The following is a 20,276-nucleotide window of genomic DNA, read 5'->3' as shown; positions in this document are numbered from 1 at the left end:
TTGTGTAATTACAGATCAACTATCTCATCATTTCTCAAAAAGGATCTCAATGAGCATTGACTTCACACCATTGAATTGCTTGACCAACCTCATCATGCTCTCCAAGGTCACATTACCCATCTCAGAGTGCAGTAACCTTAAGGAAGCCTAAATGATTAGTATTGATAAAGTGGCTGCATTCTAGCTTAGTTGGTATGCAGCACTATGCACTTATTAATTCTCCCAAAGGACCCCTTGATGTGTTCTTCCGCCACTCAGATTCAGTCGCTAATATATTCAAAAGTTTAGTTTTCAGGTATCAAAATGTTAGACACACAAAGAGCTCTTTTGATCACTGGCTTTTTAGGTACCATTTTGAAAGCATAACAGTCTTATAAAAATTATGGTACATACTTGACCACAAAAGGTCATTGTACCTTTTTTTCCTTTTTTTTTCCTAAGCATCATTTTATTAACAACCAACCAAAGATACGTAGAACAGGGAATTAAGAAATCCTATTCCCGAAAAAATTGCTAGTTACACTAAAAGAAAAGAAAAGCCAGCAAAAGAACAAGCAAACCAACCCTTTAGAAAGAAAAAAACCAGAGAGTAGATCTTCATACACAATAAAACCATCATAATCCCTACAATCAGCATGTGAACATTCCCACCAGATCATGTAAATGCACATCCAATGTATCAGCCACATTCCAAATGACATGTCTTGCACCTTGGGAATACATGTCATTGTAAGACATTAATTCCAAATGACTTGTCTTGCAATGAAATATCTTACAACCAAAATGTTCATTGTACCTTTATCAAAATGCACCTCATAAATCACATTCAATCAACATCTTGTGCAGTTCTGAAGTCATATTTCAGATAGAAACATATCCTAGTTTTTCCTGAGAAATATCTTCATACGTAAAGAATCCACCAAACTTTATACCATTTAGTAAAAAGTTATAGCAAGCGTAAGAATCATGGATGGTGATATTTTCTATTCTGAAGACCATCATTTTGTGAAGCAACTCTATTGTCTGCCTTAAACTTTCAAGTGGTCTAGATACCTTGTTGGACCATTTGTATTGCAAGCTTTTGTCAGAACAATTTGCATTCATAAATCAGAAAAAATTATTACATAAAGAAAATGCAGTAGAAGCACAAAACTCTTCCATGTGACGAATATATTAAAACAAGTAAATTGGTTGTGGCTAGACTCAGCTACCTAACGTGACAAGTATCAAAAGACCAAGTCAAGAGGTTGCTAAAATCCTAATTGAGCCGACCTGAGTTGAACAAGCAATATGCAGATGAGCCCTTAAATTTTGTTTAAATTGTTGGTAGTTTTGGAACCTTGGGTCATCATAATGACCCACTGAGGTTGGCTGGTAAGTTGGCACAAAGGATACTATAGACTAGGACTAGTCTAAGTTCATTGCTCCTGTAATCAATGAATATGATTCTTAATTTCATTTTCTATTGAGAAGGGTCTTTGTTGTCAAGAAAATGCCATACATCAAAAAGTCTAGTGCTTTATTAGTTAAAGCAATGTGATATCCATATATAACTTCTCAAGTTGCATCTCTCTTTGTCAGTTCTCTAAAGTAGTAGGGCAGTATGTCCTAGACTGGATAAGGCAAACCATGTGATCCTAATATAGTTTCTGAAGCAGTCATGTTTCTCAATTCTATCTATTTCTTTTTAGTACTTACTGTTCTTTCATTTTCAGAGGACCAAGTGTCTCTATATATACTTGGTTATTATTTACATCCCATTTCAACCAAGTCTTCCTTTCCATAATATTGTATAGCTTCCCTTCATTTGAACAACCTTTTAAGGTCTGTTAACATCTCTTCTAAAGATGGGCATCCGATTGATGGCGATAGCTCAAGCCAAACAAAAGCTCCAACGCACTCTTTCGCCAAGAAGTGGAACAGTTTCTGCCACTAGTGATGTTCCAAAAGGCCATTTCGCAGTTTATGTTGGAGAAGCTCATAAGCGGTTTGTCATTCCAATATCTTACTTGAACCATCCTTTATTCCGAAACTTGCTACATCAGGCTGAAGAAGAATTTGGATTTGACCATCCGATGGGAGGTCTGACAATTCCATGCAGTGAAGACTACTTTATTAGTCTCAGTTCTCTATTAAACTCTTCATAAATGACAGAGACCGTACTCTTGCCTTTTGATTGTTCCTCTGTGTGTATGTCATTGGTGATTTTTTTGCCTTCCAATTCAACGACGACATAATTTGAGACAGTCAAGCCAGTCTCTTCAATTTTGTACGTAACATGGGTTACTATCAAATCCAACCCAGATTATGTTTCACAATATCCCATTTGTAAATAAAATTTTCAATGTAAAGTTTCCTACTTTATGACCTAAATTTGAGCTGTATTACTGAATTTAGAATGAATTGTGTATAAATGTCCTCTGGAGATAATCATTGTTGCTCTTGGACATTGATGGTAGAGAAGTCAGGTAGATAAAGCTCAGAAAGCTTGAGAAAAAAAGAGATAATTATAGCAAAGCTAAACTTGAAATAATTTCCAAACTTCAACCATGGTATCATCAAAAGCAAGTTCCTAGCATGAAGTCTCATCAGAACTCATAAATACTTATCAATAAAAAATTTGGTTGAAAAGAGTGAATGCTTTTGGGGAATATAGACAAAGTTGCCCAAAAATCAGTAAGAGCTTGAACATATGGGTCACAGCCAAGAAAGGTACCGTACAATACTACTATCTACTAGTTATTGCTAGAGGTCTTTTCACTAAACTAACAATTCAATGGTTCCATGAATTAGATTTAAGGTACCTGTAAATTTACTGAAGATCAAGGCCTGTTATATGGGACAGAGCCATTGATGAGTCAGTAAGATGGTGACTATTAGGCCATTTCCGGTTACTCCTGGTTTGAACATCTTTTGTAGACCCTGGTTGGACTTAAGTGGATTCAGTGATAGATGTTGATTGCTTAGGTTTAAATCTTATAATGATGTTAATCAGATAAAAAGCTTGAACAAGCATAAAAATTTATGTAACTGTGAAGTCCAATGCCAGGTCTTGTACATAGATTTTGTCTCATTGTAGTCCTTGGTAGGCTACAGACATTGTTTCAAGAACATGATAAGTCCCTACATTGAAATCCTCTATTCTATCGGCTCATTAAATACAGCTTTTAGGTGTCTAGTATTAGTTGCGGTCTTACAGATTACTGTTTTTCGGATACATACGTCGTAATGCCAATGTTAGAGATAGAAGTACTATACTGGGACAACTAATGCATGAAAAGGCCATCCTATTTTCAAAAAAAATGGAATGCCAACCAAAAAAGCCGAAGGAAATCGACCAATCCCAATTTAGAATGATTGGCATTGTTTTTAGTCAACTGTAAATCTTCTATAACATGGTTCAGTATTTGTGAGAGCAAAAGTATTGGACCAATTCAAAGTTTCACTGTTTGATATCAAATGAGGGGCTCATGATGGACAATGAAGGCTGTAGCTATTCGGTGCATTGATAGAAGTCAATACCATCCCAACACTGTCATCCTTATCAGGGTCTGCAATTTTCATGCTCTAGTCAGCAACTTTGGCTAGCTAATGAATGAGGGCATGTTCACACACGCACATACACACAGAGAGTCATTACAGTTGAGTGAACAAAAGGCTATTTGGCATGTGCAATAATGCTTTTTGGATATAACAACATATATAAATATCACCACGAGAAGAGCAGCAGGATAAATTAAACAATTTGCAGCCTGAAGGTTTACTTAGTTGTCTGCTCAAAACCATGGGCAGTCATTAGTAATTTCACATGAATCCCTCTAACAAGTTGGAGAGTGTGATGAGATCTGCCATGAATTCAAGTAGTGGCCTAGCTAAGTGTCTGTTTGGGTGTAAGTTGGTCCCACCTTATAGGGTAGGTACCAAATTATTGTACATGTCCATGTTGCTCAGCACAAAACAAGCCCATACACTCCACCACACTCTATATAAGCACACATACTTGAACCACCAGCTTCATCACTTTTGCACCAGCATTATAACTAAAAAAAGCTTATACTCTCTACTAGGTAAAAAAAAAAAAAAGCTAATGGGGATTCGTTTGGCAGCAATCGTTCACCAAGCCAAGCAAATTCTTCGACCAATGTCTACAAACAACCGCCAGTCCTCGTCTCCTGATGTCCCGAAGGGCCACTTTGCAGTGTATGTTGGAGAGAGCCAGAAGAACCGATTCGTGGTTCCAATATCCTACTTGAGGCACCCTATGTTTCAAGACCTTTTGAGGAAGGCCGAGGAAGAATATGGATACGATACTCCAATGGGTGGTCTTATAATCCCTTGCAGCAAGGCCACCTTCTTAAGTGTCACTTCTCATTTGAGTGACCATTGATGAAAGCGCAACTACATAAGTTGTTTCCATATATTTCTTAGCTAGAGCTAGAATCAAATCCTCAACCAATTTTGTATCATCCTGTAAATATCGATCTCATTAGTTTCAAAATAAAATAGTCATTATTTTCTAATTATTTTCTTCTAGCTTCTGCTAATAGGCAACATTGCACAGATTACCTTGAAAAAAAAAAAAAAAAAAACTCACATGATGGTTTGTGTCTGATACATGTAACCGCTAACGAATCAAGATTACAGAGCTGATAAATTCATAAACTAAATAAATGGTAATGACAGTACAATCAAGAAGCCTTTGTATATATATGTGTGCGTGTTGAAATTAATGTGCAGTGTGAACACTACTTTGTAAAAGCAATAAAGATGAACAGAAAATTGTTCCATAACCTACTCAATTACTGCATTTTATTTTCTTAAACAAAATAAGTGATATTGTATTGAGGTAGCAACATGATCTTTTATTTGTAGCTCCAATGTAGTAAGTGATATTTTTGGCACAACCTGTTCCAACTTCCAAGCCCAGTGGATAGGACACAAATCTTTTTTTTCTGACACAGACATTATGAAGTTCACATTTCTGATCAAATAAAGGATGCTGGCCTCGTTTAGAAATTTGAACCGTATAGCTCTTCTATTGCTCTTCTATTTCCGGTCTGCTCTGTACTAGGACCACATAATCGTTCATAGTTTTCAAAACGCCCCTGTACGAATAGGATGATACCATTAAAATTAACCACTCAATTTAAGGTTTAGTACTTGTCATAGACTTACCAAAAGTAGATTAAAAATAAATTAAAAATAAAAATAAAAAACGACCAATTAAGTGTATGCATTTTATAAGATGGAAAAGAAAGGAATGTTGATAATATTTGGGTATCTAGAGAAAAGAGTCACTGGGGCCATTGACGTCAAGAGCATGTGGAGGAGTTGTGAGGTGTGTGAAAAACAGGGGGCGAATGACAAAATTATAGCTGCCAGATGGGGCCTTCAATCCAAATTGGGGCGGGTCTAGTTGGTCACAAATACAATCCTTGAACTAATAATACTGCAAGGACAAGGAACATGCCTTATGCAAGCTTAGGACCCACCACATGAACAATAGGTACCCGTCTCGCTTTTTTTTTTTTTTAAATATCCATTTTGAAAACTGGTTTTTACTCCGTTTTTTAAAAAATATTTTTTTTGAAAACTGTGACTTAATAGTACTCTCTCTGATTCAAAAAAAAAATGTCATATTTGGGGACTGTGATTCAGTCACGGTTCCCCAAACAGGACATCTAATTTAGAACGGAGGTACTAGATAGTATTATTTAGATAAGTAATTATTCATATTTTTTGTTTGTTTAATAAATGATAAGTGGAATGATCTTTTTTAAGATGTGCTCTAATTACATAATTTTTATTTATTGCAATCATCGACAAAGTCACATAAAGCGAGAACGAATTCGAGAGTAACATAATTAAGTCATAAACAGTGAAAATTTAAGCGAGAGCAAATTCGAGAGCTGGAGCGAATTCGAGAGCGGGAGCGAATTCGAAAACGGCATAATGAAGTTATAAGTAGTGAGAATTTGAGCGAAAGCGCGCGTGTAGTATAAAAGCAGAAACGCGCTCAGAGCGTGAAAGCGACACCTGTTGAGAAGGCTTATGTGACAGATGGAGCTTTTAATAGGTTAACCTGAGCAATAGCCCAGGTTCAATTTTTTTTAAAAAAAATAGTTCTGCTATTCTTATCAACTCAGTTCATATGTAATTAATTTTTAGTATTATTATTTCTCTTCCTCTTACTACCAGCACAATCCATAGTACTACTCAGCCCAATCTATAATACTACTCTTCCTCTTCCTATCAGCCCAATAATTTTGCATATTTTTGAACAAATATAGATAAAAAAATCAATGAATAGAATAGGTAGAATGAGTAGAATCTCTCTAAAATAAGAAAACTCTTTTTACAGGTAATTTTTAATTTTTATCCCCTAAAAAATATTGTATTTTATGTCTATTTTTAAATATATATAACATATCTTTATTATAAAAATTATTGTCTTCATCTTTACATTTTTTTATTATTTTAAGCCCTTTACTTTTCAACCCTAGCTCCGTTCTTACTTGCAATGACATTTCTCATTAGTGACGTCCACCAAAAGTGTATAAAAGGGTGAACCTAGGTGGACTGTAGCTCACCCAAAAATAAAAAAATTACTATATTAATATTATTAACCGACGCCAAAATGAGCCCACCCAATCAAGTCCGTGTCAACTCAGCCACTATACCAAAATTAGCCCACTCCCAATAAGAAATCCTTGATCCGCCGTTGAAGTCCACTGTTATCCTTATAAAAGTTGTAACACTTTCTGAGTTTCTTCCCTTTCATATCACACACCATCACAAGCATCGTCACCATGACGTGGCCATGTGCAACATCAAATCATTTTACATTGTTCGTTCGTACACCCATAGCTTTGTTTTCTCTCTCCACCATCACCTCCTTCTAACGGCAATGGCCACGTGCATACCTCTATCAACACTACTGCACGTCATTTCTAATTTCTATTCTCTCATTTTCTATATATAAATCTGAACAATTTAGTTTTTGAAAGACCCAACTAGAGAAAGAAAATGGATGTGTCTTATACGCCAGGTGGTGAGCGAACCTCACGAGTTGACGAGTATCAGTGTTCGAACCATTCATGTTTCTAACTTCTAATTCCTCCCTCCCCTTTCCTCTCTACCTACTAATCTCACTAACCATTGTCAAGTGAAAAAAAAAAAAAAAAAAAAAAAAAAAAAAAAAAAAACTAGAGAAAGAAAATTAGAATCTATGGATGTAAATGTGGATATATTACATGTATACAAGTCATTTTGCGTATATATATCAATAAAAGTTTTTTTTATTTTTTTTAAAAAATAATTATAACACACTAATTTTGGAATATTTAACCTTGAAATCCTATTTGAAGAATGAATACATTATGTTACTCTGTGTAAAATTTGCAATTTTAAGAAAGATTAGTATAATTTATCCTATTATTTATATGGATTGTTTAGGTAATCCTGTGAAGAGGGATGCATGTGAAAAAGAAATGTGACCATAAAACAGGGTGACCAGTTGGGTTAGGCTTTATTCAGAAGCCTGTTGTTCGGCCCATTTAGGTCCATAGAGAGTCCAGTCGGCCTCTAGACTATTAATCTAGTAGCTATTTTCGTCCTCGGCCTATTGGACCCTTCTCTTACAGCCCATGGAGAGCTCCCAGAGTTTCAGGTCCAATGAGAATCATTAAAATTGATTGTAAGTTGAGAACAAGAAGAACTCAATATATTAGTACAACGGGACTCATAGCTGCAATCAATCGCACATGTGCTGTAGAAGGACAGTGGCTTCTCATTGGTTGAAAAATCAATCATAAAAGGTATAATTAATACATCATTTCTGTTTTAATGAAACTTTAAAAAGTTAACGTTTTAGGACCAAATTAACATTTAAAATTCTTACATCTTTATTTTTTTTCCGTTTGTATATATATCCATACAATATATATAACCTACATTATTTACCTTTTTGTACAATTCTCTTTAGATATATATATATATATGGTTATATATCTGTGTGCTCATGTTGATGGAATCTTTATTTTTCATCATTATTAAGTTTTAATTGAAGTAATATTATGAGATTGAGTTTTAATTGAATTAAAATTATAGAATTTAAGTTTTAGTTAATGTGTAAAAGAAAAATAAGAATGATTTCAAAATTCATACACGATATATATTCACATGACTGTTTGTTTTTTTTCTTTTTTCTTTTTTCTTTTCGTTCACATAATAGATTGTTTCCTAAAAAAGCTAGCAGCCCTCATTAGTATAATTGTTGAGAGGTGGTTATGTTCATTAGTATAATTGTTTTAGAGGTGGTTATAATTTCTTTAAAAGAAATTATTAGATGTATCTGGTCCATTTGATACTATGGTGAATTAATTTAATGAAATCTTTTCTTTGCAATATATTCTTATAAGACTGTTTTTTTGAATTCGAGAATCTAAATTTAACCGAAATCAACCGTTCTAATTCAATTGTTTCCTAAAAGTTGTTGTATCTCACAAGTCACATTAATTGGTTAACCGGTGGTATCTCAACATTTAACTACCCCAACATTATAAATATTAGACATCTTACCCCAGACCAATGATTCCAACGAAGTGATACACTTAATTTTTAATAGATCAGAATTATTTAATAATTTCTCTTTAATAATCAAAATATGAGGTGTTTTGACTTTTGATTGAGCAGGGTCGGAACAGGATACCCAAACAACTTCTCAATCAGCTCAGACTGGTCCATGAATCTTTTCTTACAGCCCATTGAGAATTCGAAGGTCCAAAATCCGGCCCCTAAGGTATGGACCTTTTTGGAGTCCAAATACCATTTGGATGGACGCAACACATCCCTCCCACTCCCTCTTTTCTTGACTATAAGAGCAGTCGGGGCGAGGTAAATGTAGATTAGATTTATGTGTAGAGAGAGAGGGGGCTAGTATGGGTGAATGTTAGAGCAAGTGATGTGGGCATGTAAGGTTATATATTTATTTTTAAAAAAGTAAAGTGCCATATAAGTAAAAAAGTGATAATATGGTATTTTATTTTTTTTTATCCATATGTTCCATGGTGTGAAACTCAATTATCTCATTTTCTATTTATTATTATTTTATTAATTTAATTGTAGGCACACCCTGTCAAGACAGAAGCCACATAGTCAATTACACAAAAAAAAAATAATAATAAATAAATAAATAAAAATAAAAATAAAAAATAGCGAATTGTCCAATGCCTGTATTCAAATAACTCCATAAAAAGTAATTGTATGGCCCACAAAAAAGGCCATCTACTGCTACTGCATACCGACCCCCTCCACACACAGTCACTCTAAAGTGGCTTGCTCCCTAAATGCTGCTAAAGTCCTTCATTAGTGGTCTCTACCTATTATTGTCTATTTCATTCTCCACAGTTAGACAATCATATGGATAATATTTATTCATTTTGTTATAATATTTTAATATTTTAATTATTAATTTTTGGTTCCTTTTCCCAACATCTTTAACTGTAACCAGTGATGGCTCACCTTTGAATAATGAGATATTGACGTTACATACCCTAGAATAATTTTTATTAAAAAAAATTAAGTATCATGTAAGTATTTTTTATTTAAATAATGCTTATGTTGCATTCTATTTTTAAAAAAATAGATGGAGATGGTGTATGATGCGTTCCGATGCTCCAAGCCACGCTACCAAATTCCGTGATAGATAGAGATGGTGTATGATGCATTCCGATGCTCTAAGCCACGTTACCAAATTCCGTGCGCAATACGCCCTCTCTGGCACAAATTAGACCCGACATCGACATGTCCACGTTTGACAAAGTTACGCGCCGTCCAAAGTACAGAAAAGCAAATCAGACACCACCCCCTTTCATTTCATCTGACCTTTTTCTTTCACACGTACCCACCCTAAAACCGCCCCACGTGTCCCAACCACACAGCAGGTTGTGGCCAGCAGCACCCCTGTCCCTCTCTCTCTGTGTTAAAAAAACACGAAGCAACTCTATCTCCTCGGTGTTTAAACCAAAGGGATCACATAACGCCACAGAAAGAGGAGTAGACAAATAATAATACACTAGCAGTCTGTGTTCACAAGAGGCGGACCAAAAAGCAAGGTGTGTAATTAAGAAAAAGAAGAGGCTATACTGGTAATTGGTAGAAAATGGAGGGAAAGAGTGGTAGTAGTGTGATGATGAAGAAGAAGAAAAGTAGTGAAGGGCATGGTGAGGTGATAGACGGTTCAGATATAATGGAGTTGGTTGAGAACAAGGAGGTGTTTCGTAAGTTTGTGGAACATAAGTTCCAAGAACTCGATACAGACCTTGACGGTGCCCTCTCTGTCAACGAGTTACAACCTGCTGTCGCTGATATTGGTGCTGCTCTCGGCTTGCCTGCCAAGGGTTCTTCTCCCGATTCTGATCATATCTATTCTGAGGTTTGTCCGTATTTCTCCATATTTCAACGTATAATATTTTTTAAACAAAACATTTTTATGTAAAATATATTTTTTATTTTTTTGATGTTTGGCATCCGTTTGTAAAATATTTTTTAAATTAATTTCTGTGCACAATTAACTCTTCAGTATTTTGCACTAATAGAAAATAGCACCCACAGTTAATCCTCTCTCTTTGGTGGTCCTCAAATAGTAATCCCTAAACTATCCCATTATTTCTTTACGCTACCTTCCTCTCCTTCTTGTTATTTTCTCTCTCCACTACTCTCCCATTCTGTACAGATCGAACATGCTCTTCATCCAAATTTATTCTTCAACCAACCCAAATTTGTGTTCCTCTTTTTCTCTCGCACTCTCCTCTCACTATGCAGCATATAGAGAGAATATTAAAAATTAAAATTTTAAATTGAAAAGGCCCAAAAATATTAATTGTTAGAAAGACATAAGATTTCAATAAGAATACAAATAATTATATGAGCAATATAACTTGTAAAGAATAACTTACGGAAATATTTTTGATAAATTATTTTCAGTCATTTGGGAGTAAAATGATTTACATAAAAAAAATAATTTTTTCATTTTGGATTCTTTCAAATACGAAAAATAAGAAGAATAATTTTTAAAAAATATTTTATGATAAATCAAACAAAGCCTAAATGTACGTGAAGTTTCACATAAATACTGTCGAGTGTCAAGCTGACTTTCGAATATGTGAAGACCCGCATGAATGTAATTAGTAGCCAATATTTTTGTTTTGGTTTAAATTGCATTCATACACTATTTAATTCTTTGCTTTTTTTGGGCATTTTTTTTATTTTGTCTTGTGTAATTGACTTTCTAGTTTCAAAACACAATTATGATTGGAAAGGATTTTTATTACTAAGTAGGAGTAGTTTTGATGAGATCTATCGTTACAAAGTACCGAAAGAACTCCAAATTCTAGGCATAGTAGTACTAACTTATAATCATTCTTTTATATTACATTTTAATTGATGACTTCATCCTTTTTGACATTAAAGTTTAAAGGATAGAGCTGGGCTATTCTTGGTAGCATCTAGTTAATGGAATATATATATATATATATATATATATATATATATATATATCTCCAGAAACATCCAGCGCCAGCGATCAACTTTGTCGGTGTTGTGGGGCTTTGCTTTTTCAAGTTGCTTCTCTTTTCCTATTAGACTTTTTCACTTTTTCTGCTGCTTTATCTAATCTTCTTAAAAGGAAGAATCTACTAGAATAAATAAATAATTTTGGAGCTATATTTGTAAATTGATCTCCATATTTCTTTTAATAAAATATTAATGTAGAATAAAACTGTATTTAAATAAATAACATGATGTGTGAAGGGGAGGGATGGTTTTATATCTTTACTTTGATTTTTGGTATACTTGAAAAACATAACAGTTGGATATTAGAAAATCCTAAAAAATTTATTGATAATTATAAATTTAACTAATTCCTACATTCCCTATAAACAACTTTTATGTTGCGTTTGTTAAAAACATAATATTTAATTTTAAATTTTATCTTTTTATGCAAAATTGAATAGTTGCCAAATATTTCCAGATTTAGTGGAGCCTCCTTTGACAAAACTTCACGGAAGTGCTCATTTTCAAAACACCATCATTTCAATTGCCAACGTCAATATTTCTCTCTAGTGAACTTTTTTTTTTTTTTTTTGAAAAAACAAGATAACTTTTATACTAATTTTTCTCGTACCGAACTAATAATTATATGCATTATTAGCACACTAGAACCGCAATTACCAAACTAAAGTAGTTTAGAAAATGACTGTTAACAAAAATTACCAAACTAATTTTTCATATTCCTTGTTATTTTAGTGTAGGCAGGCTTTTGGTGGGTTACTCTAGGCACAGCCCTAAATATGTTTTGTATACTCTGTAATTCCTTTGTGAGACTATTGCTTGGTTTAAAAATTCGAAGTTAGGTCTGTATTCGATCTATCCCTCTCAATGCCCTTGATTAACGTGGACCACACTTGACTGTTGGTCCACATCTTTTTTAGCCGATATGAGTCTTTGGCGCATGCAACAAGCCTCATTGAATTAAAATTGAGTGTGCCCTTGGACTTTACTTTTTTGTCACAAATACATCAAGTGCATGATGTACCATATTGTTGGCATATTGCAGGTTTTGAATGAATTCACCCATGGCAAACAAAAAAAAGTGAGCAAGACCGAATTCAAAGAAGTTCTTTCGGATATTCTAATAGGCATGGCTGCCGGTTTGAAGAGAGACCCTGTTGTGATCCTTCGTATCGATGGCGAAGACCTCTTGGAGTTCATTAGGAGCCCGAGTTTTGAAATAGAGATGGCTTCCTTGTTTTCAGAACTAGACTTGCCTGATGGATCCCTCCAATATTACATTATCAAGGCTCTAGAAAAACTCACCGTCGAACAAGGGATGCCCCCTGCTTCAGACTCTTGGGTAATTCTCACCACAATTTTCCTCCAAGATTACATTGTCAAATATTAATGTTGTATTGAGATTTTTTTCTGCTTCGGTACTTATTTGGGGTCTTTGCCTCGAGTAGGTTATGAACAACATCGTGGAGCCAGTGCTGCTATCTTGTGGTGTTGATCATGGACAACCCATCTCTCAGGAGGCATTTTTGGTGGAGTTTAAGAAAGTAGCCGAGTGTGTCGCTCAACGTCTCAAGGAACAACCTGTAATTGTTGCCCACAGTGAGAACACCTTTAATGGAAGTGGCATCAAAAGACTCTTATCTAACAAATTTGAATTGAACAAGGTTAGTAATATAGCTATTTGACTCCTATGGTTGAAGCTTTTGCTCGAAACAATTTTAGTTGAGTTATCTGCCTATAAACCGACTCTGACTTTACCTTTTTCGAGTAGTTTCATCAAGCATGAAATCCAAAAGTTATCCTAAACAATTTGATATATGTAGTAAATTAATTATACATTATTATCCTCATTACTACATAGCTCGAGCTAGCATTAGTGAGAACATGGATCCGGGTACATTAGCAACCACTTTGTGCATAATAATGTCAAAGTTAGGTCTTATCTCCCGTCATAGTAAAGTACTTTATTTATTAAACTATGATCACCACTTATCTTGAAATGCAGACACTGGATGTAGCATTGAAAGACGTGCCAAGAGATCGCCACGGGAAAATGTCCAAGGACTATTTGCGCAAGGCACTGGATGTGGTGGCCCCATCCGCAGGTTTACCACCATTGGGAGCAGTTGATGAGGTATACTCTTTTCAAGATTTAAACCGACTCGTATCTTGTGTTTGAGTCGCATTGTCATTTCAAATTTTCATGCATAAGAAGCTAGCAATGATCAGTCATATTAAAATTAGGGTAAAGTGCATTAAACCCCCTTGAACTATTGGTCATTTGCAAGAAACCCTCCTGAACTACAAATAATTCCCCTGAACTATGATTTTGTTGCAATTTACCCCCTTAAACTATTGGTCATTTGCAAAAAAAAAACCCCTAAATTACAAAAAATCTTCCTGAACTATGATTTTGTTGCAATTTACCCCCATGACATCAACTTTCGGCACCGAAAATTTTGAAAGACCAGTTTACCCTTATAACACACTGCGTCGTTTTAACTTATACACTTCTTACATTTTTTTTTCTTCTGCCAAAAGATGTTTTTCACCCAACACAACCCAAAACAGAGAGCTAGAGAGAGAAAGAGAAGAGACCAAAGAAATCCGAGGTCGGCGGGATGGCTCGGTCTCGGATGATGGCGGCTTGTGCGCGGAGGACTCGGCTATGATGAGAGCTCGATTGACTCGGTCGTGAACAGTGGAGGCTGCGGCGAGCTCAAGAAGGCTCGGCGGTGAACTGTGGATGACTGTGTGCTTGAAACAAGGACGACGATGTGCTCGGCTATGGAGATGGCGGAATGGGCCGGCGAGTTTGGAATGGACGGTAGAATGGACCGGCGAGCAAGGTGAGCTGAATGGCGGGCAAGGCGGTGACAACGATAGACTGACGCAACGGTGCAGAGAAGTGCGATATATATGGCCGACGGATCTAGCGGGTGGTGCAACGGCTATGATGGAGTTATAACAGGAGACCCATCGATCCCAGTAACAGATTCCTTGGCTTATCCAAACACTCCTCAGACGACATCTACCACTTCGATACCAGCCACAAATTCCTCGACTTCATCGTCCCTTTCAGTCAATCAATTCGCGCGGATGGGATAAACTGCAAAAAAAATCTATAGTTCAGGGGAGTAAATTGCACATACCCCAATAGTTCAGGGGGGTTTTTTGCCACTTTTATAGTTCTGGGGGGTTTCTTGCACATACCCCAAATAGTTCAAGGGGGGTTTTTTGCAACTTTTATAGTTCAGGGAGGTTTTTTGCACATACCCCAATAGTTCAGGGGGGTTTAATGCACTTTACCCTTAAAATTATTTGATTGTTTAATCTGAATGAGTAAGTGCACTGGGTGAATAAGGCTATCTTGATTAGTGTCATTTATGCAAACATATCTGTCTTAGGGTCTTGTTACTAGCTAGTAAATTTGAGTGACCTTTAAAATTTACAGATGGACAAGGTTACTGCGAATGTGCTTAAGACGTTGGATGCTGATGATGGGAAGATCGTTAAAGAAGACGAGTTCAAGAAGATTTTGACAGAAATATTGGGGAGTATCATGTTGAAATTAGAAGGTGAACCGGTCTCATTTTCCACGAATTCAGTTGTGCATGATCCGATTGCCTCTTCTTCCACACTCCTGCAGCCGACGTCATCATAAGATTAGCCTCTTGCCGTATGAAGGGAACTAAATCAGAGTATATGAAGGCATACATACAGGAATCATAACTAAGCATAATTTCAAGTACTGTGTACTGTGCTCTTAACTTGATTGTGCTAATGAAATGCTTTAAAAATATGCAGTTTTCTAGCTGATATATTCTTTAATTACTCCCATTTTTTTCCAGTTGTGTAAAAAGTTTGGAACATGTTATATATTCACGCACAATTGAGCTAGCGGAAGCCGAGAATGTTTAAAACTCGAGTTCCATCCTAGGTCCTGATTTTCAATTTTAATGAAAGATATGTTGTGACAGAAAAGGAAAATGCAAGAAAATAGCCCCTTTCCTGCACTAATCCATAACAGAAAGCATGGCTAAACCAAATTGTTTGCGTATTCTCTTGCTTAATGGCACTGTTTTATCAAGGAAGAGTAGTGCAAATTATGTGCATGTGAATTTTTATGTGATAGTAACAAAACAGTTTCCAGGCATGGTCTCGAAAGACGAGTGTACAAGTAAAAGTAATAAACTTAAGGGCACCCAAAAGTCGGGTCTTATAAGAGTTGTGGGGTCCCACATATCTTGTGAGACACTGACCATAGGTGTTATAATATTGCTTTGAGATTATAAACAAATTACATTCCATAGATAAAATATTTGGTGTAATATTCTATTAATCAATTGATTGTGCAGTACAAGAGAGATTAAAGAATATCTTACACAGATAAGGTTCAGAGTCTAAGAACAATCAATAAGCGTATAAAATTTAGATTTCGTTGTTCTTTTGGTTGATCGTTGTCACAAATTTGACAATAGTGCAGCTACGACTGACTAATAAAAACTAAAGAGGATTAAGAGCAGCCCTTGTATTGGCAATTTGTCATTGATTTATATTTTAGTGTTTCAATCATTTTATCAGCTAAAAAAATTGTTAGTATTTTATAATACATACATATAAAATAAAATATCGACAAATTTAAACTCTAAAAAATATATTACATATCATGTATATATATTAAACTATCAACAATATGTATATATATATATATAAAGAACTGTATCAGTTTATTTTTTTCTGGTTTGACTAATTTAGGCCGAGTATTCAAACCTTCAATTCTTCATTTTGAAAAGTAGAGAAAATATCACTTAATTCTTGGTTGTTAATATCAGTTATAATATTATATAATTTTTCATAAATTCCAGAAAAACATACATAGAGAATTTAGGTATAATAAAATACAACATGTTGGGCGGTAAACATCAGCTCCACAGGACAAGGGCCTTATATCATCAGATTGGCCCACACAACATTGAGATTTGGTTTCATCTTCACAATCCATTTCTCTACTTTTGATTGCCATCAGAATAAACCACAGCTTTCAAAACATTGAAGAAATCATGTTTGTAACCTTTGGCATGGAAGTGCTGACGTGGAATGATCTTGGTGTACAGATAGAAGGCCACACAAGCTATTGTAGGCCCAGCCCAAAAGACCCAATGTCCATCCCAGAGGTGGCCGCCTCTAACAATCGCCGGGCCCAAACACCGTGCCGGGTTCAACCCAGCTCCCGCGTAGCCTTTTGTTTTTGTGACCGTTGTTGAGATAAACACGAGAAGGCCCAACACCACTCCGATAATCGAGAATACAGTGACGAGGCCCAGAGCCTTTGCTTGGCGTTCATCAAAAGCAATCCATATCGAAGCAAAGAGGAAAATAAAGGTACATATTATCTCGAGCCAGAGGGCCTGGCCCGTCTCGAGGCCAGTTACGATGGGCCCATGCGGGCCCGGTACAATGACAGTGAGAGTGCACCCTCCAAGTGAAAATGTTTGTTCAATGGTGCCACTTACGACAGCTCTGATTGCTAGTGCACCTAACACTCCACCGGCACAGTGAGCCAGAATGTAGATGGTGGCGCGTGTGACGGAGATTAGGCCGACAAGGCAGGCGGAAAAGGAGACGACGGGGTTGATGTGGCCACCGGAAACAGGAAACACAGCTAGAAGTAGAATTGTAATAGTAAGGGCAATTAGGAATGACATTACTAGGTTAGGTGTTTTGGTTTCAGTCTCAAAGGAAGAGATGACAATGGTATCAATGGCGAAAACAAGAGTCGCCGAGCCAAGGAGCTCCCCAACCGCTGCCCTCCAGACCTGATCACCAATTTGAGTGTCAATACATATACATACAAGCGTGTGTGTGAACTTAATTTAAATATGTACTAACATTTATGGAAAATAACTCATCCAACCCCAGCCTCTCACTCAATGTAATTGGAGTTTGCTTCTTTCCTTCCTCAGATTTCCAATGCCCTGAACTGCTAGCATGAAGGGAAAAGAATGAGTGAAGTACTAAACATTACTGTAATTGACTCTTATCACTTATATGTGTGTGTGTATATATATGTGTGTGTGTGTGTGTGTAACACACACACAGAGATACTTACATGGGTGTGGAGGAAAGGGGTTGGATTCTATTCCTGACATGAAGGCTTTCTTCATCATCCAAAACCTCTACATTTGCAGCCATATTTGAGTGTCAAAGACAGTTATAGTAGTACTATTTTTGCTTTGGTGGTTTAAATTTGTAGACTTTTGTGTACAGTATTTATAGGCAAATTAGGCTGAAGAGAGAGTGGTGGCTCATGGAGGCGTTGAAATTGTCTTCCACAAACACAATAAAGATCTAACAGGTATGGATCTCTGATTTGCAGTTACACATTTATTTCTGACACATGTCTATCTTGCGTCTCCTAGCTAACACACTTTCCAACTGTTTTTCTTTAATTCTTTTATTAGCAATTTTCTTTTCTCTTATTTCTTTTGGAAAAAAGCTTATTTTTTATTTTATTTTTTGAAAGAAAAAAAAAAAAAATATATATATATATATATATATATATATAACTAAGGCCATCGAAATATATATTGATTGAAAGGTCATTTCAGACCAGGTGAATGTATTTCTTAATTATTTCCACTTTTAGTTAGCCTACTTTTTTTAGCATATATGCATATATCACTCATTTCTTTCACATATATATCTACCAAATAATAGTCCTTTTTTCTCTTTATCCTAGTAAAATTCAATTTGCTGTACCTACCAAAGAAAAAAAAAAATCAATTTACTGAATATTTGTCCAAGTTATTAACTAATGTACCCTTGTTCCAAAGGTATTGGAAGATATAAATTGATCGCATAAACCTAGGCTAAATTAATTATACTTATTTGTGTTCGCATATATGGCTATTCAAGTATAACTCTATAGTGATATGAATCATATGTAACGATCAATCACAAGATATCATATCATTAAAAATTATATTTATTTTGGTAACAGTAATTGACCGAGATTATATAATCTCCAAATTATCTCATAATTTTTATGGATCTCGTTCTTCATTGTAATTTTTTGTTTAATTAATAAATATAAAATAAAAATATTTACACCTCATCTTATACCTTATTATATTTCTATTTGATTACTTAAAATGCATTCTCTAATATGCTATAAAAAGAAGTGCACTCTAAACAATTGCTTCCAACTCCCAAAAGGTAATCATATAGGAATCATTACATACCACGTCCATTCATGACAATTAAAAAAATTGATTCCCCAAGATTTTAGGATCATATTGGTCTATGATTTTCGAGCTGATTATGGGACGGTTGGGATTGCATTGTTGATATTTGTTTAAATTCTGTGAAGTATAATCTCATCTTTTGATACGAGGAAATAACATAACACCAAACAAATATCTCATCTGAACATTATAATTTGACAAGTCAAAGAGAAGGACAGCCTGTTTGATGTTGTGAATCAAATCATCATGTGGGGACTACTAATTAGCAAGTATCAACCATATTTTTCTACGCATAAATAAATTTAAAAGGATTAAGGTCGTCATTATTTAGTATCACTAAAAATTCAGAAGTCAGATATATACAATTTCACGTTTGTCGGTAAAAAAGGTAAAAATATTATTTTCTTTTTAAAAAATAATCTTATCACTACATCAAGATTTGTCCTTGTCCACATCATACCTAATACAAAGGCATGCAAAACTATTTTTTGATTAAAACATTTTGAGTAATGCATAAGAAAAATAAATAAATAATAAATAAATAAAAAATAAAAAATAAAAATAAATTTGTATAGAAAATATATATTGGTTTGACAAAAGGAAAAAGAGAATCCCATTTTAAGGGATTTTGTTTAATAAATCTAGTTGGTACATTATAATATGATTGTGCGTTGCCTTTTCCCATACGTGGGATTATTAAATGGAAAGGTCGTAAGGAGAGCTACAAAATCAACCTCATGGACACTAAAAAAAAGGAGAACAAAACAAACTGAGCCTTTAATTTATTTGTCTGCTGAATGGACGAATTACTTAAATATTTTAAAATAAATATTGCTTAGGAGATTTCATTGAAGAGATTTTTAGTTATTTAAATTTCATATTTTGATGAAGAATAATGCTTATCAAGAGGGGTCATATTTTATTATTATTATTAATTATATGATTGCCAAAAGATTTATTTTATTGATCTAGTAATAAAAATATCTCAATATGCCTAATATTCTTTGATAAATATCTAGTTGGGACCCACGCAATGAATGGATTAACGTTGATGTGTGTGTGCGCGCGCGCGCTATTGGAGTAAAGTTTAGAAGCACAAATGTCAACCCCTCAGCAGTTTAAATGGCCTCATAAGTTGGGGAGGCATAATAAATAAGGTGGTACTCAATCAGTGTCCAGCGAGTGTGGTAACCATAACCATAAATTTGATGGAAGGAAAGTGATTTGTCCAGCCAAAAATTAAAATAATAATAATAATTAATTAAAAAAAAAGGGGGCTAAAAAAAAGCATGAAAGAGTGGATAATGGAGAGTATGTGCACATTATTTTGTCAACAACCCTAGGTCATTGTCACATGTAGCAATTACAGTTCAGACTATTAATTGCCGTAAAAATAAGTTTGTTCTTTTAGGAACGGCAACGGACAGTTTTGGGGTGGGGGACCCCAACCTCATCCGG

General features: G+C 35.0%; 3 protein-coding genes across 4 annotated transcripts; 2 read left to right on the top strand and 1 right to left on the bottom strand.

Moving 5' to 3' along the window:
* The first annotated feature begins 1,783 nt into the window (after positions 1 to 1,783).
* On the top strand, positions 1,784 to 2,373 carry LOC132293900 (auxin-induced protein 15A-like). Its single transcript, XM_059791554.1, has one exon. It carries the CDS (start codon positions 1,848 to 1,850, stop codon positions 2,145 to 2,147), a length of 300 nt encoding a protein of 99 aa, XP_059647537.1. The 5' UTR covers positions 1,784 to 1,847; the 3' UTR covers positions 2,148 to 2,373.
* Positions 2,374 to 9,992: 7,619 nt separating this feature from the next.
* Positions 9,993 to 15,604, top strand: LOC132293892 (uncharacterized). 2 transcript variants are annotated; one of them, XM_059791545.1, is made up of 5 exons: positions 9,993 to 10,435; positions 12,617 to 12,913; positions 13,020 to 13,235; positions 13,577 to 13,705; positions 14,113 to 15,019. In XM_059791545.1, exons 1-5 carry the CDS (start codon positions 10,163 to 10,165, stop codon positions 14,209 to 14,211), a joined length of 1,014 nt encoding a protein of 337 aa, XP_059647528.1. In that variant the 5' UTR covers positions 9,993 to 10,162; the 3' UTR covers positions 14,212 to 15,019. The 2 variants fall into 2 exon arrangements, with proteins under 2 accessions (XP_059647528.1, XP_059647527.1); XM_059791544.1 differs by lacking the exon at positions 14,113 to 15,019 and adding an exon at positions 15,026 to 15,604 and having other exon boundaries at positions 10,000 to 10,435.
* Positions 15,605 to 16,402: 798 nt separating this feature from the next.
* On the bottom strand, positions 16,403 to 17,902 carry LOC132293893 (uncharacterized). Its single transcript, XM_059791546.1, has 3 exons — positions 17,684 to 17,902; positions 17,464 to 17,554; positions 16,403 to 17,390 (listed from the first exon to the last, which is right to left on the bottom strand). The coding sequence occupies exons 1-3, from the start codon at positions 17,764 to 17,766 to the stop codon at positions 16,581 to 16,583; spliced, it is 984 nt and encodes a 327-aa protein (XP_059647529.1). The 5' UTR covers positions 17,767 to 17,902; the 3' UTR covers positions 16,403 to 16,580.
* Between the last annotated feature and the right edge of the window lie 2,374 nt (positions 17,903 to 20,276).

The sequence above is a fragment of the Cornus florida genome, unplaced genomic scaffold (genome assembly GCF_030987335.1).
Source record: "Cornus florida cultivar Cherokee Brave unplaced genomic scaffold, ASM3098733v1 CherokeeBrave_3.0.0_Hap2_Chr02, whole genome shotgun sequence".
Taxonomy (NCBI): Eukaryota; Viridiplantae; Streptophyta; class Magnoliopsida; order Cornales; family Cornaceae; genus Cornus; species Cornus florida.
Note: the sequence above shows the minus strand (reverse complement) of the source record. Positions and strands in the feature narration are given on the sequence as shown.

Coding starts and splice junctions, on each gene's coding strand:
- LOC132293893 (XM_059791546.1), bottom strand. CDS start 17,766: ATGGCTGCAAATGTAGAGGTTTTGGATGATGAAGAAAGCCTTCATGTC. Junction 17,555..17,683: donor CCCCTTTCCTCCACACCCAT/GTAAGTATCTCT, acceptor TCATGCTAGCAG/TTCAGGGCATTGGAAATCTG. Junction 17,391..17,463: donor ATGAGTTATTTTCCATAAAT/GTTAGTACATAT, acceptor ATTGGTGATCAG/GTCTGGAGGGCAGCGGTTGG.
- LOC132293900 (XM_059791554.1), top strand. CDS start 1,848: ATGGGCATCCGATTGATGGCGATAGCTCAAGCCAAACAAAAGCTCCAA.
- LOC132293892 (XM_059791544.1), top strand. CDS start 10,163: ATGGAGGGAAAGAGTGGTAGTAGTGTGATGATGAAGAAGAAGAAAAGT. Junction 12,914..13,019: donor CCCCTGCTTCAGACTCTTGG/GTAATTCTCACC, acceptor TGCCTCGAGTAG/GTTATGAACAACATCGTGGA. Junction 13,236..13,576: donor ACAAATTTGAATTGAACAAG/GTTAGTAATATA, acceptor CTTGAAATGCAG/ACACTGGATGTAGCATTGAA.